The sequence below is a fragment of the Staurois parvus genome, unplaced genomic scaffold (genome assembly GCF_062004578.1).
Source record: "Staurois parvus isolate SC_StPar_1 unplaced genomic scaffold, SC_StPar_1.0 ptg001535l, whole genome shotgun sequence".
Classification (NCBI taxonomy): Eukaryota; Metazoa; Chordata; class Amphibia; order Anura; family Ranidae; genus Staurois; species Staurois parvus.
The window spans coordinates 64738-88330 of record NW_028319331.1 but is presented as its reverse complement, the minus strand read 5'-3'; the positions used below and the strand labels follow the sequence as shown (position 1 = coordinate 88330).

General features: G+C 43.7%; 1 protein-coding gene across 2 annotated transcripts in view; it reads left to right on the top strand.

Moving 5' to 3' along the window:
- Positions 1 to 23190, top strand: part of LOC149435335 (adhesion G protein-coupled receptor G4-like) — a 134848-nt gene extending 111658 nt beyond the window's left edge. For both annotated transcript variants that reach the window (XM_089662767.1, XM_089662768.1), the window contains exons 19-24: positions 6246 to 6514; positions 10309 to 10417; positions 12005 to 12285; positions 19672 to 19773; positions 21230 to 21394; positions 22767 to 23190. In XM_089662767.1, coding sequence (XP_089518893.1) covers positions 6246 to 6514; positions 10309 to 10417; positions 12005 to 12285; positions 19672 to 19773; positions 21230 to 21394; positions 22767 to 22870 — 1030 coding nt within the window. In that variant the 3' untranslated portion in view covers positions 22871 to 23190. The remainder of the gene's footprint in view (positions 1 to 6245; positions 6515 to 10308; positions 10418 to 12004; positions 12286 to 19671; positions 19774 to 21229; positions 21395 to 22766) is intronic.
- Positions 23191 to 23593: the final 403 nt, after the last annotated feature.

Genomic DNA, 23593 nt, shown 5'->3' with positions numbered 1-23593 from the left:
CTGTCTGCTCTGCCCTCCCAACGCTCACTGGCTGTGGAGGGGGCGGTATTGGCTGGCTCAGGCTCTCAGCAGATTGCTGAGAGGTTGAGCCAGGTGCCAGTCCAGGCTCTTGGTGGATCCTGACCATGTGGTCATGATCTTTTCCCAGCCTGGGCTGGCTGAGTGACATCAGCCGACAGCGGACTTTAGCCTCCTGTTGACTGAAAATGGGTCACAAGAGCGCAGAACAAACTACACTTTTGTGATCCACAGGTGAAGTACAGCCAAATGAGCTTTGGCTGTACTTCTCCTTTAATTCTAAGCCCTCTGGACATAGCTACTGTTAAAGAGTACCACTTCCCTAGGTGTGCAGCCTTTCTGAGCCGGTACTGCACAGTGGTGCATTTAGTTTTTGTGCTGCCCTAGACAACACAGAAATTGGAAGCCCACCCCTGGACAATCGGGCATCCTTCAGCAGCCCCCAGCCTGTCATGTCCTCCTCCATTCCAGCACTCACCGGTACTGCTTGCAGAATGACATCACTGGATCGCCTCTCAACTGCTGTTCCTCTGCCTCCACTGCTGCCACCTCTCATGGATCCATCTCCTGCTGTTCCTCTGCTACCCCTCAACTGCAGCTGCCTCTAGCGGATCCCAGCTCCTGCTGTTCTTCTGCTACCCCTCCACTGCAGCTGCCTGTTGTGGATCCCAGCTCCAGTTGTTCTTCTGTCACCCCTCCACTGCTGCCGCCTCTCATGAAGCTCCTGCTGTTCCTCTGCTACCCCTCAACTGCAGCTACCTCTAGCGGATCCCAGCTCCTGCTGTTCTTCTGCTACCCCTCCACTGCAGCTACCTGTTGTGGATCCCAGCTCCAGTTGTTCTTCTGTCACCCCCTCCACTGCTGCTGCCTCTAGTGAAGCTCCTGCTGTTTCTCTGCTACCCCTCCACTACTGCCACCTCTCATGGATCCCAGCTCCTGCTGTTCCTCTGCTACCCCTCAACTGCAGCTGCCTCTAGTGGATCCCAGCTCCTGCTGTTCTTCTGTCACCCCTCCACTGCTGCCGCTTCTCATGGATCCCAGCTCCTGCTGTTCTTCTGTCACCCCTCCACTGCTGCCGCTTCTCATGGATCCCAGCTCCTGCTGTTCTTCTGTCATCCCTCCACTGCAGCTGCCTCTAGTGGATCCCATCTCCTGCTGTTTCTCTGCTACCCCTCCACTGCAGCTGCCTCTAGTGTATCCCAGCTTCTGCTGTTCCTCTGTCTCCACTGCTCCCCAATCACCAGCTGCCACTATGTCACTTTTGCCAGGGGGCAGGGCCGCCCCCCTGCAAGATGCTGCCATATGGAAATACCTTGTTAGCCTTGTGGCAAATACGTCGGCAAATATTTACTCCCAGTGACATGTCCAACTGTTGATACAGGAAACACACTACATATTTTACTGACATGCTTGTACTCCTCCCAAAGCCTCATTACATCTCTCTTTCCCTTGACTCCCAGATAGATCTCTAGGCAGTCTGTGCTGGTCCCAGTATGTGGAGAGTCGATTGCTAGTGAAGGAGCCAAGCATAACTCCCTTTCATTACCAGACTACCAGAGTGTCCATCATCCTTTTTTGCCACCCACTCCCTGGCTAGTTAGCAAATGATACATATATGCTTGTCCCTAGCAATGGCAATATAGCCTACACTAGACAGCATCCTAGATGCTGGACTCTCTGTAATGTATCTTCTATAATTTACAGTCCTCTGTTATAAACCCTGTTTTTTGATACACCATGCATGCACCCCTTGACAGACTTCAGACCAAACAGATTAAAGAAATTACAAAGTATCTTTACTGAAGTAGTTAAAGGTAGCACAGGAACAGTTCTCAAACAACATCTTCACATACATTCCTGTACAAGGTTCTCTAGATGCCCATGAGGTAGTCATACCTGAATTAGCAGCAAAGTTCAAAAGTAATTCTTTAGAGGCAAGAGTCCACTTAGGCAGCAAATCCACATAGGCAACAAGTAATCATTTAGAGACTAGGATTTGACAGTAATTCACAAAAGGCAATAGGTCCATCAGGTTCCCAACCCCATAGGGAACCCAACTGGGCCCTCAGACAGACTGACAGAGTAAAGTCTACATCTTGGAAACCTTTTTAGCAGAACTCTCTTGGGGCATAAAAGCCCCTATTTATATGGTATGACCTGTAGGGGGTGGAAACCCTCTGAGAAAGAGCACCAAACCTAGCCAGCTGAGTAAACCCTTCCCTCTCAGATCCACCAACCTAGCAGGTCAACCTAAGAACAGAACTCACACATCTACATTGTAACACTTTAAACCCTTTGGAAGCACCTGCTTACATAGGGAATGGGCAGAGCTTGTCATCAGCTTGGATTTGCTAGATATAGATGTCAATTGTCAGAGTTTCTATTACCTATTGAAGCGCTGGCAGTTGAATGACAGGTGATGAACTTCAGGAAGGGGTGGGCTTTTGTACAACCTGGGCTAAGGATCTAAGGAGACTGCACATAAGACTGATGTAAAGACTAACAACATATGTTGTAGCAGGGTTGTTACCTTAGAAACATTGTAGGCCAAGTCATGTTCCTGTAAATATTCAGTGATTTTTCTAGTACTAAAGAAACACTTTTAACAGTTCACAACTAGACTTAAAGCAGAAATAAAGCTCAGCTTTAAGGAGGCAGGGTTTTCTTGTAGAAGGGACATGCACTGTCTCATAAAATGCCCTTACCTGCTTGCTTGCTGTCTTCTCCAGAACTGGAAACGGAGCTGTGCATGCGCAGCTCTGTGCCCAGTCTCTGAGTGCCAGGATGACTGGCTTCTGCACATGTGCAAGAGTGATGTTATCCCACAATGGTCAACGAAGAGGCCCAAAGACTGGCACTGGTGAAGGCCAGTTGGACAGCTGAGTATTAATACCTTTAGTTCCACTTTAAGCCGGCCATAGAAAGCTCATATTTCAACCATTTCCTCCTAAGGTTTCATTCACACTCAGTGTTTGCCCAGCTCTTTTGAATGTCTTTACTCCTGGCAGAGAAAAGCAGCTTTCTGCAAACACGTTTATGTGTTTCAAGTGTTTGGGGGTTCATTAATTCCATTGGTCAGAATATTAATATCGCTATTATATCAGTTGCTAAATGCACCTAGTTTAGGTGTGTTAAGGCGTGTTCAGCTGTTTCCTGACCAAATACTGCTCTCCTAAAGTCACTGGAGATGTTTTTGTTTTTTTTTTATGCCTCTAAACGCTGCCTTTCTAATATGCCTGTAAACGCTGTGACAAGTTGGGGGTTTTGTAGTTAATTGGTAGCGCAAAACAGTGAATTTACTCCACACCAGAAATTTTGTTTTCAGGGCTTTTCTGCCCATTTTTATTTAAAACAGAAAGTTCACAAATAAAAAGCTTCCCACGCAGAGGGCTACCACCATCAATGCGACAAAAAGAACAAGATTCAGCCTCCTGGCTCTTTTTGCAGCTCTACTGATCAGGCCTCCTACCTTGATCCTGCAGACCATCTAACACACATCCCAGTGCTCGTGCACCAACCATTGTACCTGTCAGCTCTGTTTCTTGTCCTGCAGCTTCTTCAGCCTCTGTCTGTCCTGTCCTGCACCTCTCTCTCTGCTCCCTTGCAACACATACTATCTCCAGGGAGGGTGGAGCGCTGAACTCTAGTCCTGTCTCTCCTAAAAAGCCAACACACACCTTCACCATTAGGCTGCATTCACAATTGAGCGATTTGTAGCTTGAAGCTGGAAGCTCCAAAAATGCTCAAACTTAAGAAATCGATGAACAGGCACCATAGAGAACAATGTTTTTAAAAAGTTTGAGCGTTTTTGGAGCTTTGAGCTAAATGTTACAAGTTGCTCAAGTGTGAAAGCACTGAAAAACCTGGCCTAGACTGACATTTTGCACAGTGGCATGGCCTCGCCATGCCACAATGCCTATGTGTGCATGGACACATAGGCTAACATAAAGGGGCATTTAGAAACAGAAAAAATAGAAAGCCAAATGCCCTTAAAAGCAGCCTTTTTTTTATACCTAGTGTGCACAAGGCTTAAATTATCAGTAAATTCAGCCATGGGGGGCAATGCACCCACCACCTTGCTTGATAAAAGTTACTCCACTCAGCTGAGAGGAAAATTATCAATGCAATAACTATCAGATGCAGTCACTGTTCACCATCACAACAGTATTCACCTGCCACAGCATACAATAGCCAGCAATGGAGATTCCTTTATCTACACTGTGTAGGAGAGATGAGAGGATCAAATGAACAATAGAAAAATTAACTGTGTTTGGCTAACTTAAAGCAGAACTCTGGGAAAAATGTTTTTTCCATGTCCTTGTTGCTGATTTCCTACTTTCGCTGAATATGTCAACCTAGCCTATTTATTTTCAAATCAAACTGTTAATTCTGTTTCCTGTTTGTAAGACCGGTTTTTGCTATGCCTCCTATTTCCCCAGCCACTGATCTTGGCAAATCACTTCTGTAGTTCTTTCTCTAGGAAGCAGTGATGTAATTCAGCCCCACTTACAGTGGTGGGCAGACCAAGACATTCAGTCATATTCAACATCTAAAGGCCTAGTGTACACGCCCAAATTTACTACAGTTATTATTATACAGTATTTATATAGCGCCAGAAAGGTTTACTCAGTGCTGTACATTATAGTGGGGGACAGAACATGAGACAATACAGTAACAGAACAATACACGAGGGGTTCGAGGGCCCTGCTCTTTCGAGTTTACAATCTAAGAGGGAGGGGAAAGTGGTACAGGAGGAAGTGGCTGTGGGGGATGGAGTGGTAGGAATACTGGAGGAGATCGGCTGTTAGGTGAGGGTGGGGTAGGCTTCCCTAAAGTGATGGGTTTTCAGGGTGCCCCTAAAGGTAAGGAGGGTAGGTGACAGTCTGATGGATTGGGGTAGTCAGTTCCAGAGGATGTAGAAAGTCCTGGAGAAGTCCTGCAGTCGGGCGTGGGAGGTGGAGACCAGGGAGCTAGAAAGTAGGAGGTCTTGTGAGGAGCAAAGATTACGGGTTGGGTGGTATTTGTGTATCAGGTCGGTGAGGTAGTTTGGGGCAGCATTGTGAATGGCTTTGTATGTCAGTGTTAGTAGTTTGAATTTAATGTGTTGGGCAATCGGGAGCCAGTGGAGGGAATGACAGAGGGGGGTGGCAGGTGAGGAGGTGGATGAGTCTGGCCGCTGAGTTCAGGATAGACTGAAGCGGGATAGTCTGAGGTGAGGGAGGCCAGTGATAAGGGAGTTGCAGTAGTCCAAACGTGAAATAATGAGGGAGTGAACGAGTTGTTTAGTAGTGTCTGGGGTTAGGAACGTACGTATTTTGGAGATGTTGCGGAGGTAGAGTCTGCATGAGTTTGCCAACGATTGGACATGGGGTTGGAAGGACAGGTTTGGGTCTAGAGTGACACCTAGGACTTTGGCTTGTGGGGTGGGACTGATGGTGGCGTTGTTGGTCATGATGGAAAGGGTGGGGAGGGGGCGCAGGCTGGGGGGAAGATTAGGAGCTCGGTTTTGGAAAGGTTCAGTTTGAGGAAATCCAGTCTGATATGTCGTTCAGCAGGTGGGTGATACGGGCGGAGACTGAAGGGGTGAGGTGAGGGGTGGAGAGGTAAATTTGCGGGATGGAGAGGTAAAGTTCCCTGTGGTTGATGGGAGCTGTAGTTTCCTTTTACTGCAGAGAGAGAGGAGAGGATATGATGTAATCCCAGCTGTTACACCTCCTCCTTGGCAGAGAAGATGCTGTTATTTTATTAATTTCAGACATGAGGTCATGAAAATTCAATTAGACTTTTCTCCTAAATGGTAAGGAATTTCATAATTGTATTAACTGTTTAGTGTTTTGTGTGTTGGAGGGTGTACTAATGGGTGATTTTTTTGCCTATCCCAGAGTTCTTCAGTCATTGTGCCACTTGCTGCTCATTGGTGATTCTGTTTCCAGTTTGTAATGCAATGAAATGATAGGCATTTTAACCCTTCCCTACTCTCCAAAACTGAAAAAAGTTTTACCTATACATACAGTGTAAACAGCCATTTTTTTTATATAAGAAAGCACTGCAAAAACTGCTGATATGCAAAATGCAGTATAATTGAACACAAAGCCAGATTTCAGTTTAGTGATATCAGATTGCTGGACGAGGTATTGCGATGGGGTGCCATTGTGTATTGCACTTTATGCATTGCCCTGTGCCCAACTTTGTTAATGTCTTATAATTCTACATTTGCTTCTTTTCAGGCAGCTGAGAAGAGACTACCCTTCCAAAATACTGATGAATCTGTCATTTTCACTGTTAATGCTGAATCTGATTTTCTTGGTTGATGATTGGTTGTCAACATTCAAAATTCATGGTCTGTGTGTCTCTGTTGCTGCTTTCCTGCATTATTTTCTACTCACGTCCTTTACATGGATGGGACTGGAAGCTGTACATATGTATTTTGCATTTGTCAAGGTTTTCAATTCATACATCCATAAATACATTTTAAAGTTATGCATTGCTGGCTGGGGTAAGTTCACAATTCTCATTTTTTTTTTTTTTACTCTGTTTTCTGTTGCCAGGCTTGCAATGATAATGTGCAAATGTGAGTTGTTCAGGAGGTGATCCTGCCACCTCCTGAATGCCTATTTTGTTGTTTTTTTCTTCCGAGGCAGCCCTATTGACTTAATATTCATGTTTGACAGGTCATGTTGTGTTAAATTTGCCTTGACCATGAGGCAAAGCTCATGGCTATGACATGCAAACAGTCTCCTCTGGCTGTTGTTTGGCCTTTAAGTGGGTGGCTATAAAACCCCAGCTTACCCACCTGAAAAAGCCTAACATAGTATACAGTAAGTACAAAACAAAAACAGTATAACATAGGTCTCCTCATTGGGGACAGTCACAGAGCCACAATGCTCAACAACAAAATCAACTGAGACTGATCACTTGCATATCGTAAATATGAAAAGAAAAAATTTATTTGAGTATTAATACAAGTTTCTGGTTTTAGATTTATCAAAGCTAAAGGGATTTTAGACATACCTCTGCCCAGAAGTGTTTATACTAGCTGGTACACCAGTACCTTCTAATTTTGGTACAAGCAATTTTGGGACTAGCCTAAACTTGTGTTTATATACAATATAACATTTTAACAGCATTGGCTCAGTAAGATTCACCTAAAAGTAACAGATATCCCCTAGGTTTTGACCGCAGATAAGTCTGCATATCCTGTCAGTCACTGCTCTCCGCTCTGCTCCTCCAGTGCTCAATGTTGGTGCTGGGCTGGAGAGGAAGCAAGAGCAGCTAGCTCTTAGGGGTGCCTGAGAGGCTGAGCCAGTTGCAGGTTATGCATTTGAGTGGGTCCCAACAGTATTTTTGGGATCATTCCAGAGCCTGGAGTGGTTCTGCTCCATCAGCTGACAGCTGTCAGTAACCCACTTTAAGATGACTCTGGATCACAGGAGAGCAAAAGTAAGCGTTATTCTGTGACCCACAAAAGAAGTATGGTCAAAAAAAGCTTTGACCATACTTCTCTTTTAACAATTTCTGCCTCTTAGATAAGTAACCACTGACAGCAATGATTTTTCAGCTATCTGCAAAGGGGACTTTTTCCCACTAACCACCAATGTAGGTAGAATATTCTCCACTGACCACCATTGTAATTGGCCCATCTCTCCACTGAGTACCAGTGTAAGTGGGCCTTCCACCCCATGACCACCCTGGACAGTGTTGGGTGGCCAGAAATAGTAGTCTTTTTCCTACTGTCTGCCAATGTAAGGTGATCCTTTCTCACTGACCACCAATGTAGGGGAGCATGTTACGGTATAATTCACTGACCATCATTAGGCATCAAGTAGGCATTTCTTCACTAATCACAATTTTTGGGAACATTACAATATTCACTGTCTACATTTTATTCTTGGCCATTATTATTTAATTAATTAATTTATTATTACTGGAAATAATTTTGTTGTGCAGAGCAGCCCAGGGGATCAATTGTCCAAACTACACCATATTCATTAGTCTTTTATTTATTCTTATATCAACTCACTGTTCACTTCAATGTACAATGAGGTGTAGATATAGTAAATTAGCATATCTGAAAGTTATTTCAAGAGTTCCTTCATATCAAAAAGGTTGGCGAAGGCTGATTTAGAAATCTGAAGTGAAAAATTGTTACCTTTTTTTAAACAGAAACTTTTTTATTTACAAAATAATTGTACTTCTGTTCAGTCAATTATGAGCACCCCTGTTAACAGCCTAGCAAGGCCATACTTTTCCTGAGACTTTCCTATTGATTATATTGCTGTAGAGCAATACAGCCTAATCCAGGACCAATTCCAGGCTATGATCAGCAATGAAAGAGCAGCAGTATATTGATGAGGTCACTCCTGTGTGTCTGCTCGTGTACGTATGTTTACAGTTTCAGACTGATAGTACAAAGCAAGGAGTGCTGAGTAGAGGTTTACAGGGATCCAATATTATAACATATTTATTTACTTTTACTTGTTCTGTGCAAAACTTTTTTCGGTTTTTGCATGAATATATGAGTGGATTAAAGTGTAGGTAAACCTGTCAATAAACTTTTCTAATTTGCTTCCTTTAGATCTCTTAAACGGATTGTAAAGGAGCAATTTTTATTTAAAAAAAACAACAAACATGTCATACATATCTGTTCTGTCCCCTGCCAGCCCTCCTGGCTCCCCCCTCCTTCCCTCCGAGTGCCCCATAGCAAGTCGCTTGCTATGGTCGCACTTGTGTATGCTTTCTCCCAAACCGGCTCTGTGTGGCCAAAAACACACAGAGCGTAGTTTGGTCCCTATTGCTCCCACTGCTGTCTCCGAGCCAATGAGAAGGGAGAGATCTGTGAGAGCTTGTGCTGTCGTTGCTGGATCAAGATTGGGCTCAGGTGAGTATAAAGGGAGGCTGGGGGACAGCTGCATGCAGAAGGTTTTTTTGTACTCTAATGCATAGAATACATTAAAGTGGATAAAAGGTATAAATAAAAATGGGTGGACAGGCAGGATTTTTAATGCAGAAGAGATATGGTTTGTCTCTTCTGCATCAAAGCTACCTACCTGCCTGTCCACCCCTGTACAGTGAGCCACGCAGGTGCAGCTCACTCTACAAATTCCACACATGCGTGACATTATCCCTGCCAGGACTATGACAGTGGTTGGCGTTCAGGATCCAGATGCTGGCTACCAGAAAATGTCAGCAGCCAAGCGGGGAGTTGCGGGGCAGCGCATCGCGAGATCAGAGATGAGTATTGTTCCACTTTAAAACCTTCTGCCTTTAGAACCAATTTAACCTTCTGCCTTCAGAACCACTTTGAATATACCACTGAGATTGTTTTGTTACATCTGAAAAATACCTGCCATAAATTCAGAGCTGTTCTGTGCCCAGTGCTCACTTTCTGTGTTACAGTATCTTGGGGGAGTATTTAGCCCTCCCAGTCTTTATCTTGGACTACTATGTCTTGGAATTATGTTATGGAATTGTCTTGCTAACAAAAAATGATGTTTGTTAAGCTGTTGCAGTCTTAAATTATGCGTAAACCTAATATTCCATATATAATATCCACCATTTATTTTAGCATTGTTTGAAGAAAAGCATACTTTAGCAGGAGTATCATGTTTTTGGTCAACGTGTTTTGTATCATTCTGATAGAACTTACGATAGCTGCAGGGATACGATCTACAGTGTATGCAATCAGGCCAGCCAAAACACTGAGCCCACTATATTCCAGATACTGTAGATTCATTTTTTGCTCTTCCATATCAGTAGGGCTGTAAAGTAGCGGATCTTTCTCATTCTACTTTCACTGCTGCCAGGTTATAACTCAATATTTGGGTCTCAAGCACACTGGATGTTTTGCAAACTCTCCTAGAAGCCTTTCCTCTTGGCAGCAGCATTTTGGCAGTAACTATTAAGCGTTTAGGCTTGTCAGACTCTTGGGCATTAATTCATTTAATTGGCCAGAATAGTAATTTATTCTGGCTGTTGAAATTAAACGCGCCTGGCATTAATGTGCGTTTACAGGCGTTTACAAGGATAAAGTAGATTTCCTGCCAAAACATTGCTAGTCCTGGATGCACTGGCAGAGTTTAAACTCTCTTGCCTTTAAACTCCTTTAAAAGTCTTTGTTTGCTTGGACACGAAGCCTAACATGCAGGGGGGTTTAAAGGCTGAAAAAAAAACCCAGACACCCTAGGAGCAGCTGGAAAAATGCCCAGTGTGCATAAGGTTTTCAAATTAGATGTACTAATAAGTGTACTTTCTGCTCATTTTGATTACATGAACTGTTTTTGCTTATCATAGGAATACCAGCAGTTATTGTTGTGGCTGTGCTCAGTATCAATGTTGATTTCTATGGAGGTGTATCTAAAACTGATCAACACAGCGATCCTAGTGGTGACTCTGAATCATTGTGAGTAAATCTTTCTTTCTTAACAAGAAAGTTTGGCACCAAATACTATACAAGTCAATTTTTCAGATATACAGATAGGGTCCTGATGTGACATTTAGTGTGACTTTATCATGCCTAAAAAATAAATGTGTAAGTTTCTTACCCCTAAATCTCAACTTTAATGAACCACACTGCAAGGGTTAAAGATGATCTTCAGCACCCCCCATTTTGTTAACCTCTGCTTCTGTACAATTCAGATCACCCACCCAGGAGATCCAGTATTGCTGCTTGGTCCTGCTCCTTCGTGTTTTATTGTGACTTCATCAGTAGGAGCTGGCTTTTCTGGATTCAGCTGGCTGGCCAACCGATGATGTGCCTCTAGGCTCGCCCTGTCCTCCTTTACTGAATGGAGGGACCCTCTGTCAAATTTTTTGGGCTATCTATGATGCCATTATAGAGATTCACTTCTCTGCTTGTACTAGTGATCATGGTCATGGAAAACAAAAAGAAATCTGAAATATTAGAGTTGACCCAGGAACAAGAGCTAAGGCGCATTCCTCCAATGAGGAAACTTGTTCCTGGAAAAACTGACTAAAAGGGGAATTCCCTTCACTTTGGGAAATTTCCTCCAATATCCTGCCTGTATCGGTGGAACAGAAAGTAAAGGGAAATTTCCCCAATGTTGCAAATAGTGCAAAAAATAAACTGGCAGGGTTTTAACCCCTCCCTGCTCTATCCAAAAAGAACGAAAAAGAATGTTTTGGTGATACATACACTTTAATGCTGAACTTCTTTCAACAAGCTAAATAACCAATATTTAAAGGAGAGAAAAGCTGTATGTGAATTGTCTTACCTTCCAAAATATTTGTATAACTGTTCAGCTATTTCTGTGAGTATTTTTGGCAGAGAACTTCTGGCACTGAGAGCAATACCAATACCTTAAATCGTAACTTCACCCAAAAAAGGAAGTTCCACTTGTTTGCATCCCCTCCCCCTCCCCTTTAACAATTGGCATTTTTTTTTTGGGGGGGGGGTAACCAAGTACCCACTCCCACTTCTGGTCGATCTGAGTGAAAGGTCGCCCCCTCCCTTCTTGGACACATCACAGGTCTCAGAAGGCTGTGGGGCCATTCACAAAGTGCAGTTTGGCTCGTACTAAGTTCCCTTAGTTAAAATGCCAGCGCCTGGACCTGAAGCCGACTGAAGAATCTGTTTGGGTGAGGACAGAGCTGATCCCTGGAGAGGTAAGTGTCCTTGTATTAAAAGTCAGCTGTCAGCAGCTATGGTATTTGTAGCTGCTGACTTTTAATTTTTGGGGGGAGACTGGAGCAACCCTTTAAGTGTTATTAAACACAATGCATAAATTCAGCTTACAAATTCAACTTGCTGTAACTCTAACCACAGCTTGCAAAGTAATTGTAGCACTTTCAGGTATTTTTTCTGTTTAAAGAGATTGCAGTACTTCTCCTGACAATGCGTTCCTCATCTTTTCTCCCCAGAGGGTCTACAGAAGTTGATTCTTGTTTTATGTGCTGTTCAAGAGAGCGAGTGTAGAAATTCTACAGGAATACAAATGCAAAGCATTTACATATTTTGTCTTTTTTGCAGCTGCTGGATCCGGAACAATATAGTTTTCTATGTGACAGTCGTGGCTTATTTCTGTATCATATTTCTGACCAATATAACCATGTTCATTGTTGTACTTCTTCAAATCAAGTCACTGAAGGCCACAAAGATAAAGGATTGGAAGGCTCTCTTCTTCCATGATATTAAAAGCACTCTCAGTCTTGCCTTCTTGCTTGGATTAACCTGGGGCTTTGCCTTCTTTGCCTGGGATCCTGTTCGCGTTGCCTTCTCGTACCTTTTCACTATTTTTAATACTTTACAGGGTAAGTACATGGTTTCCACAGAAAAAAGAGAGCTAGCTGCATCATTTTAATATGGTCACATACATACATGCCAACATTATTATCCTTAAGGGTGCAATCTTTGTTAAAATTGAATAAGCGATAATTCTTTGTGCACCTGACCAATGCACTATATTTGTGAGTACATTTTGAGCATCCTTTTAATAAATTTGTTTTTAAAGGGATACTGCACTATGAGATATTTCCGTTCTTTCCCCTAATCACATTGGCTTATATGATCGACCAAATTACCTACTTAGGATCATGAGATATAAAGAGTTGTTATCCATATGATTGGGAAACTGCTGTCTTTGAACTAATCTATATTGGGTCATTGTGTGGAGGTAAGCGATAACATTGAGCACAGAGTGGTGGAGCTGCACAAGGAGATTGGGAGCACTTTTATTTCTGTGAATGAGGATACTGCACTGTTAACATTTTGTTGGAGCATGGTAATATATGGTTTCTATCCTTCTAAGAGGATAACGAAGACTCTATGAACACTTATTGTTCATAATCATTGCAGATATAACTTTGTTTGGAATTTTGCGCTTTGTTATTTTTTTTGCATTTTAGATGGTAATTTTTTGATTCTTGTTCACTAAACACTAGCTGATATATTATTATTTTGGGAGAATCAGTCAAGTGTAAAATGTGTTACAACTAGTTCATAAAATGCAGGCAGCAGTGTGGATCCTGCAGTCTCCCACAAAGTTCTCTCTACTTAACGCAACTAAGAGAACTTTATGATTGAGAAGTTTGTCAGATAACTTTGGCAGGTTACATGCCTGGGCTCTCCTGGTTTTTTTTCTTTCCCGTGTCCATTAATTTTAATAGTGCTCCCCTGGCTTGATATTTTTAAAGCCAATGGAGTGTTTAACAAGTTTGTAAAGCAATGCCAGTGTCAAATGTTATTCTACTAGCGTTTACCCAACTTAAGCCTACCAGACAAGACCTGACCAGCCAAAAACAATAGATTTGCCATACTTGTTATATGAAATACTATATATTATATATATTGCTTTTGAGAGCTAGAAACATGTTATCTAAGCTTTTCCATCACATATTTGTTTTCATTTTCTGATTTGCACTAGAAAAAATAGCTTCAAAGTCAAAGTCCATCTTCAAAGTCCAGCATTCTGACCACGTTTCATATTATACACATACTGTATTTATGATTTAATCTGAAACATGGTGAGAGTCTGCAGCCCCCTACCCTCAAACCAGCCCCCTTTCTAAAAGCTCAGTTTTCTTTTCCCCACCAGCTCCTGCACAGCTGCATCATTCATTCACTGGGATCTTTGAACGAAAAACCTACAAGTCCCATCTACCACTGAGGCAGGGGGACTTGTAGTTCTCAGTGGAGCACAAGTGTGTTGACATCACCCCACTTCTAGTCCATTGATACTTTCTCCAGTTCCATGACTGAAGGTCTGTACCTCATAGGGACCTAAGCTGATGGAAAAATCTGCAGGAGAAGAAAATAGCACCCGTGAACCACTAATCACAGTTGTAATGCTTTGCAGGCTCCATTGTTACAGGGTTCCAAAAAAATAATATAGGCACACATTTTCTTTTGCTTTAAATATTGTAACAAGGTTAGCTCGGCATCGGGTGTGTGTGACCCCCTGGATGGGTGCACAACACAAAAAGATAGGCACAGCACAACAATAGTGGAGGTGAAAACAAACAGGTGCAATTTATTTACAATATTTACAGAAAAAATGATAAACCAAAAAGAAACATCAAAATAAATCCTGGCCAACTTGGCTACTTACTGCAACAACAGCTTTTCCCTAGCTACCCACTAGGTACAGCCTGCTGCTATACCTAGTTGCTAGTACTGGGAGGTTAGCCACACAGGCTTTGGTCTCTCTGCACACAGATAACAGGTCAGCTCCCCAGACAGTTCAGGCACAGATCTGGTTCCAGGGTGGAGCAACTCCCTAAGCACTCTGGGAAGCTTTATACAGGTGTTAATGAGCCCACTACCTTCAGCTGGGCTCATTATCTCAGTGCTGAAGGACTCAGTACTTCCCTCTAGTGGTACAAATCCCCATAAACCCTGAACCTCGGACAAATATATCGTCCATCCAGGACGCAACCAGGTGATTTCACCTGCCTACTGTCACATACCCCCCCCTCTTGTTTCAACCTTGGGGTTGTAACACCAGTAGCCAGGCAGGCGTGTACCCGGGATAAAGCATCCACATTTCCCATCTGAACACCAGGGCGATGCTTCACCGTGAAGGTAAATTCCTGTAGGGCCAGAAACCACCTATTTACCCTTCTATTGGTCTCCTTATTTTGAGCCATCCATTTCAAGGGAGCGTGATCTGTGATCAGGTCAAAATGTCTGCCCAGCAGATAGTACCGAAGGGAATCTAGGGCCCACTTTACCGCTAAACACTCCTTCTCAATCGTGGCGTAATTTTCCTCGTGAGACTTTAGCTTTCGGCTGAGATAGATTACTGGGTGCTCCTCCCCCTGCCAAACCTGGGACAGCACTGCTCCTAAGCCAACATTGGATGCATCCGTCTGGACCACAAAGTCTTTTGAGAAGTCTGGTGAGTATAGGACTGGCTGGCTACATAAGGCCCTTTTTAAAGACAGGAAGGCTGCTTCAGCATCAGGGGACCACTTAACCATGACAGACTCCTTCCCTTTTGTCAGGTTGGTTAGGGGTACTGCCATAGAAGCAAAATGGGGAATGAATCGCCGATAGTAGCCAGCAATTCCTAGAAAAGCCCGTACCTGCTTTTTGTTATTTGGGCGTGGCCAATTCTGTATTGCTTCCACTTTGTTTATCTGAGGTTTTATTACCCCTCTCCCAATAGTGTACCCCAGGTACTTGGCCTCCTCCTGTCCAATCGTACACTTCTTTGGGTTGGCCGTAAACCCAGCTTTCCGTATTGAGTCTAGCACAGCCTGAACTTTTGGCAAATGTGAGGCCCAGTCTGCGCTATGGATAATCACATCGTCCAAGTACGCTGCAGCATACTTCTGATGGGGACGAAGAATCTGATCCATTTTTCGCTGAAAGGTGGCCGGTGCATTCTGTAACCCGAACGGCATTCTTTTATACTGGAATGACCCTTCTGGGGTTACAAATGCAGTCTTCTCCTTTGCCGACTTAGCTAGGGGAATTTGCCAATAACCTTTTGTCAAGTCTAGTGTTGTCATGTACCGGGCTGCTCCCAGTCGGTCGATTAGTTCATCTATCCTTGGCATGGGGTAGGTGTCAAATTTTGTAACTTTATTCAACTGTCGAAAGTCGTTACAAAATCGCCAGCTCCCATCTGGTTTGGGCACCAACACTATGGGGCTGGACCAGTCACTTTGGGACTCCTCTATCACCCCCAAATCTAGCATTCTCTGTACTTCCCCACGTATTGCCTCCCGTCGAGCCTCTGGGATTCTATAGGGTTTCAGTTTTACTCTTTCACCCGGTGGGGTGATAATGTCATGCTCCACCCCCGAGGTTTGTCCCGGCAGCTCAGAAAAAACCTCTGTGTTGCGGAGCACAAACTCTTTAGCCTCCTGTTTTTGAATTGTAGACAACGTAACTGCTATTCCAACCTCCGGAACCAAGCAGTTAGATGGCGCTGGTGACAAACCCTCAGCAACTAGGGATTCCCTGTCCCTCCAGGCCTTTAGCAGATTAATGTGGTAGATCTGCTCCGGTTTCCGCCTTCCTGGTTGTCTGACCCTGTAATTCACCTCACTCACTTTCTCAATCACCTCGTATGGGCCATGCCATTTGGCCAGGAATTTGCTTTCAACCGTAGGGATTAGCACTAGCACTCTATCTCCTTCAGCAAACGACCTGGTCTGGGCCCCCCGATTGTACACCTTCTGCTGCGCTAACTGTGCTTGGGACAAATGTTCCTTTACGATAGGCATGACCTGGGCAATTCTATCTTGCATTTGGGCGACGTGCTCAATCACACTCCGGTGGGGAGAACTCTCACTTTCCCAAGTTTCCTTGGCGATATCTAACAGCCCCCTTGGGTGTCTCCCATAGAGCAACTCAAATGGTGAAAACCCTGTGGAGGACTGGGGTACCTCCCGGATGGCAAACATCAAATAGGGTACTAAATAATCCCAACCCCTTCCATCCTTATCTACCACCTTCCTTAGCATTTGTTTCAGGGTTTTGTTGAACCTTTCCACCAACCCGTCAGTTTGGGGATGATACACAGAGGTGCGCAACTGTTTTACCTTGAACAGTTTGCACAGCTCTTTCATCACCCGGGACATAAAGGGGGTTCCCTGGTCCGACAGCAGTTCCTTTGAAATACCCACTCGGCTGAAAACGAGGAATAGCTCCTTAGCTATTGTCTTGGCAGAGGTATTTCGGAGTGGAATTGCTTCTGGATAGTGGGTGGCATAGTCGAGTATGACCAACAGGTACTGATGCCCCCTAGCGGATTTCACCAGCGGACCTACCAAATCCATGGCAATCCTTTCAAAGGGGACCTCAATGATGGGAAGAGGTACCAGTGGACTACGGAAATGGGGCATAGGGGCCGACTTCTGACACACAGGGCAAGAGGAACAGTAATTTTCCACCTCCTTAATGACCCCAGGCCAATAGAACCGCTGCAGTACTCTTTCCCGTGTTTTCTCCGCCCCCAAATGACCCCCAAGGATGTGTCCATGGGCAAACTCCAACACCAACTTCCTGTAAGGTCTGGGCACCACCAGTTGCTCAATGGTTTCTTCTGCCCCCTGAGCAACTCGATAGAGTAGGTCCCTTTCCACAAGGAAGTATGGATAAGCAGCAGTTTTCTCAGGACTCACTAGTTGGCCATCTACTTTTACTACATTTTCCCGGGCTTTTATCAGCGTGGGGTCTTTCAGCTGTTCGGTGGCAAAATTTTCCCTATGCACCTCTAAGTCCGAGAAATCCACAACCGGCAGATTTTCATCTGAGGAGGCGGGCTCCTCCCCAGTTCCTTGGGTCTCCCCAGCTAGTACCGACAAGGGGAACTTGGGAGAGACCTCACCACACTCAGACGCTTTCTGGGATTCACCTTCCTGGTCTGCAGGGGAGACAGTGGGGGGGTCAGAACAATCCCAGAGTTCCCAGAATTTTGGAAAATCCCTCCCCACAATGGCATCATGTGGTAAATGAGGTACCAATCCTACCTGATGAGACAGGTTACCTTTGGGGGTCTCAAAAAACACAGTAGCCACGGGATACTCCCTAGTGTCCCCATGCACACAAATCACTGCCACCTTTTTATGCCCAGAGAGCTTTGTAGTGACCATCTCCTCTCTTATCAAGGTTACCAGGCTACCTGAATCCAGCAACCCCACAATATTATTTCCATTAACAGTCATTTTGCACAAATGTTTCTCAGTGCCCGGGCTGGCCGTGCATACCACTGTCGCAAACAGCGACTGACGTCTATTGCTCAGAAAGTCACACTGCATAGGCTCATCCACCACTGGGCAATTGGCTGCAATGTGTCCCTCTTGCCGGCAGCGGTAACAAATAATTTTTTTCACCGCTTCTTGCGGCCTTGGCCTTCCTGGCCGCTCTTGCCAGACATTGGGTAATACTCCCACCCTCTCACTCTCTCCACCCTCACCCCTTGTAGTCATCTTACCCGCCGCTGGGGATGGTCTGGTCTTAGGGTGGAAAGTCCGTAAGTCTCTGGAAGAAGAGGTCAGGTTCTCAGTAGCCAAGTATCTCTCCACTAGATCCACCAGCTTGTCTGCAGTTTCTGGGTCTCCATGGCTGACCCACTTTTGAATAGTATTAGGCAGAGACCTTAGGAACCGATCCATGACGACACGTTCCACAATTTTTGGGGCGGTCAAAGTCTCTGGCTGCAGCCACTTCCTTCTCAGGTGAATGAGATCATACATCTGTGACTTGGGAGGTTTCCCAAGCCGAAAAGTCCAATTATGTACCCGCTGAGCACGGACAGCGAGGGTAACACCCAACCGGGCCAAAATTTCCACTTTTAGCACATCATAGTTTTTGGCTTGGTCCGGCTCCAGGTCATAGTAAGCTTTTTGCGACTCTCCAGTTAATAATGGGGCCATCAATCCAGCCCACTGTTCTTTAGGCCACTTTTCCCTTTCAGCAGTCCTTTCAAAGGTGGTTAGAAACACCTCTGGATCATCCTCTCCAGTCATTTTTGGCAATAAACGGCCCACAGAAAATGATGGTGTTTTACCAGAATCATCACCAGCCTCAGTCTGCTGCCTCTGCTGGAGCTGCTTCAAAACAGCCTCAATTTGTTGCTGGTGTTTCTGGTCCTGTTGCACCAGCAATTCCCTACGGCGGACCTCTGCTTGTTCCAAGGCCTTCTGCTGGGCTGCAATGCTCTGCTGGAAACTTGCATTTGCCTGCTGTTGATTGGCATTTGCCTGTTGTTGATTGGCATTTGCCAGAGCCAACTGTCTGATTATCTCCTCCATGCTGGCCTTTAGTTACCACGACTGCCCGCATCCTCCACCATATGTAACAAGGTTAGCTCGGCAGCGGGTGTGTGTGACCCCCTGGATGGGTGCACAACACAAAAAGATAGGCACAGCACAACAATAGTGGAGGTGAAAACAAACAGGTGCAATTTATTTACAATATTTACAGAAAAAATGATAAACCAAAAAGAAACATCAAAATAAATCCTGGCCAACTTGGCTACTTACTGCAACAACAGCTTTTCCCTAGCTACCCACTAGGTACAGCCTGCTGCTATACCTAGTTGCTAGTACTGGGAGGTTAGCCACACAGGCTTTGGTCTCTCTGCACACAGATAACAGGTCAGCTCCCCAGACAGTTCAGGCACAGATCTGGTTCCAGGGTGGAGCAACTCCCTAAGCACTCTGGGAAGCTTTATACAGGTGTTAATGAGCCCACTACCTTCAGCTGGGCTCATTATCTCAGTGCTGAAGGACTCAGCACTTCCCTCTAGTGGTACAAATCCCCATAAACCCTGAACCTCGGACAAATATATCGTCCATCCAGGACGCAACCAGGTGATTTCACCTGCCTACTGTCACAATATATATAAATGAAGATGGATTTGCAACAACAAAAATTTACATCCTTTGCTGACCTGAGAGTGGAAGTGATTTTAATTGACTAAGAAAACAGAAAAAAAAAACAACTGAACGCTGAAATGATCTTTTGACCAATCAAATATAGCTCGACAGTTAATAATTGATCTGCAATTAGTTGCTCTTGGCTACTAAACACTGCTGCACTTTGCATGTGGTTATTTAGTAAGTCTGTTGGTGTGAATCACAGTTAACCATTATGTAAGTGATCATACAAAAAGATAACTTATACAACATGTAAAGAACTGGTTTGCTTTAAAGAATTAAAATGAGTTTTTCTCTCTTCATTAGGATTTTTTATTTTCGTGTTTCATTGTCTGATTAAGGAGAATGTAAGAAAGCACTGGAGGATGTACCTATGCTGTGGAAGGTGTCAACTTGACAATTATTCAGGTGAAAACTAATTTTGTATAAGGTTAAAGTTGGACTTGCATGAAAACATCGTTTTGTGTAACTGAACTGTTAGCTTTGTAAAACAAGTGAAATATATAAAACAACAACTTTTGCTATGCTTTCTAGAGCCTGGCCCCTGCCATTGCATGTTGTTAATTGCTGCTTGACTGGTAACTTCTTGATGTGCTGGTATGTAATGTCCACAGAGTCCATTTTTCTCAGCCCTGAATGAACACAGATGAGACCTCTGTCTCTTGGCATCTGGCTGGGTCCTCTGACACCTCAATGAGACCTTCTATCTCCTCCAACTGGGAGCCCTGAGCTATTCTCAGACTTGAGTATATAATGACACCTCATACCTGTGTACTCCAGATTGCAACTGTCTAGCAAAACCTGGACACAGGACTGAATGTTCGGATCCAGAGCTGCAGAATCCAGAGAAAGCCAAATGTGCAGCTTTCTCTGCCCAAAAATATTAGTCAAGTACATCGCATTCACCCTAAATGTGAATCCTTTGTCACATTTTCCTATCTTCTCACAATGACAAGGTCTCGTTCAGTCACATAGTGTGTGTGTGTGTCCAAATATGAGTAGAGACAGCAATGGGTGCTGCAATTATTCCACTTGTTAATCCAAGTCTATTGCATGCGTGGGGCAAGTTCTCAAGTGATGCTTGAGGGTTCCTATGTTGTGCTCTACTACACCTGTCAGCAGCTGCAAGCTCTAATACCAAGTGGTTCTTTGTGTTTCCTGTATTGTTCTACTGCCTAAGCTTTGTTCCCAGTTAAGTCAGAAATGTTGCCAGGTCCCAGAAGCTTCCTTTGTGACAAGACGCTCTTCCAGGATGATGCTTCTGTGAAGCTTTACTCACCTTGCGTTTACAGTATGTGACATAATGTGTTCCACTGTGTGGTCCAAGTTCCTTGTGTGTGGTTTCCTGCAGGAATTATGAAATAGCTGTTACTTTAGTGTAGCGTGCATACCCCTGTATCCAATTGTCACATTGTGACACTAATTATTAAAAAAAAAATCAGAACCATGTTGAATGCCAATTCTTGTCCATATCTGGGCAAAATGATACCTAAACAAATTCATTTCACTAGAAGTCAGAGTTATGTAGTTTTTTCCACATATCCCATATGGTGGTATATGAGAATTGATATATTATCATTCATATATCAGACATGCTAAACAGTATTTGATTAGGCATGTGCACAAAACCTTAAAGTAAAATTGATCAGGAACAAGCTTTCATTAGTCCAACTATGATAAATGTAAACTGGATTTCAATTAGGTAATCTTAGATACATCTTTGCATTGATTTATATATTATACAATGAAGGCACAGTATATAATATGGCATGTGTGAAACAGGAGATGCTGATGTGTTGAGTCTTGTTCTACATGTATGTCTGTTCATTTAAGAATGTAATAAGCCTTGATATTTTATTTGCAGACTGGAGCAGATTGAGCAATGCCGACACAAAATATAATGGCCGCATACATCAGTCACCCTCCGATTCCTATCAGTCAACAAGATCAAACAACACAGCTTCTACTAATTCATCCAGTCTATCAGGGTTCTCTAGAGATGGCTATTCTGGGTGGACCTATAGAAATGGTAAGCGATTGCTAATTTATATTCTAGACCTGCGAAAATTGAGAGGTGGCTAGCAGCTCTAACTAGAGGGGGAATGGGAGCTATAATGACTCTGGAGCCCAACGTTTGATGGCACCATTGTCTGGCTGGTCATTGCCACATATATACAATGATCATGTGGGAGGACTATGTCCAACCAGCCAGGGCTCAGGCTATCAAATTCTTCAATTAAGCTATGAAAATGAAAGCTAGACATTGATTGGTTGCCATACACAGCTGCTTTAGATTCTGTCTGCTCCAGATTTAGTAAATTTCATAACATTGGCACATAGCACCAAAGCAAATGGGGCATGGTGGAATGTGTGCAGTAGCAGTAGTCTGCCAGTTAAAGTGGTGGGAAACACAAGACATTTTTTACATTATTGCATTTCCTGCATTAAGGTAAAAAATGTTCCAGCATTTTTATCACCCCCTCACCTTCCTATAAACTTGCTTGAGCCCTACCTTGATCCAGCGCTGTGCAGTGGTGCTGGGCTGTCTTCCTTTCCTCACAGGCACAGAGGCAGTAGTAGGAGCCACTGGCTCCTGCTGCTATCAATCAAATCCTGTGAGAAAGGAGTGGGGGGGGGGCAGGGCTGTGCTGTGACAAGCTGTGTGTGTCTATCGAAGCACACAGTCCAGCTTGGGAGCAAGCCCACAGGTGTGCCATCATAGCAAGAGGCTTGCTATGGGGGCACACACAGAAGAGAAGGAGCCAGAAGCACCATCAAGGGACCTGAGATGAGGAGGTTTGGGGCTGCTCTGTGCAATACCATTGCACAGAGCAGGTAAATGTAACATCTTTTTATTTTAGAAGAAACAATTTAGCCTTTACAACTGCTTTAACAATGAATACTGAGGAATGCATCATGTTCAGCACAGTAGTTCTCTGTCAACAGACAGAGGCAAGTCCGGCACTAATGAGAGCCATACATGCTCATATTTCTCTAAATAATCAATTGTCCCTTGCATGCCAAACAGTATGGATGGAGGAATCTACACTGCCAGCCATAGTATTTAGACAGCTGCAGCACTGATTGGCCAGCAATTTTCAACCTGGCCCTTTTGATTTTGAAATTGACTTTTGTCTAGCTGGGGGGTGCCAACGGGGCAACCCACATCTTGAATTTCAGACAATTCAGCAAAAATTGGCCAAAATTCAAGCCGTGTATGACAATCTTAAACAATAAATTAAATGTGTTGAAAGTTTATGTAAACCCTAACAATACCTGTCACTTCAGTTAGAAATTCATAGCTGTCATTTAAAATAATTTACTGTCATTTTCAATTCAATTCAGTTTTTATATAGCATGAACCAAAATTGAAGCTGGATTTATTGTTTTCTTTTGTGTAGGAGGAGGAATATTCATCAATTCAGCTCATGGACCTTCCAATCGTGCAACCACCTATCCTGACTCCAGAAAAACCTCGTCATTCTTGGATTTCGGCACACAGTAAAGGAACTGACATAACATTTCTTTCCCATGAAAATACATGTTTTCTGTTTGCTAAAACACAATGAAAAATGCTTTCAAGTGAATTTACTGTCAGAAACAAAAAGACATTTATATCCTGCATCCTCATGTTTCAAGTTAGTAATTCAGAAGGGCACAAAGAGGGGAGAATTTTGTACATACTGGAAGATGGTAACATTCAGAAGTAATGTTGAACACCAAAAGTTCACACAGCAGACCATTGTCTAGGCAGACAACATAGTTTAAACTAAGCATGGCCCATGGAAATGTACCTGAGAAATGGAAATAAAGAGATTCTGTTCACTTCTGTGTCATTGTTGGCCAAAAAAACTAATTTTCTGAAGAAGGAATACATCAGCAGGAGAAATGGGAAAGCAGTAACATATTTTTATTTCCTGGTCTACCATAGAGCTTTTTTAGTGATCTTCATTTTTTAGATGGTATCTGTAATGTATCATTGTTATGTACAGCACCTTCCAACATATAGTACTGTATATATAAAGGCCCTCTTTAAAAAGAATGTACTAAATGCTTGGCTAGACATGCGTTACCTATCACCCAGCTTGCATATGTTTGCAATGTTTACCAATGCTCCAGACAGCTAATTATCCAGGAACCACAGGAAAGGTTCCTATACTTTAGCTTTGTGCTTTGCATTTATAACTCCATATTAGTAAAAATGCATGGACGGAAAAAGCTCAGAAAT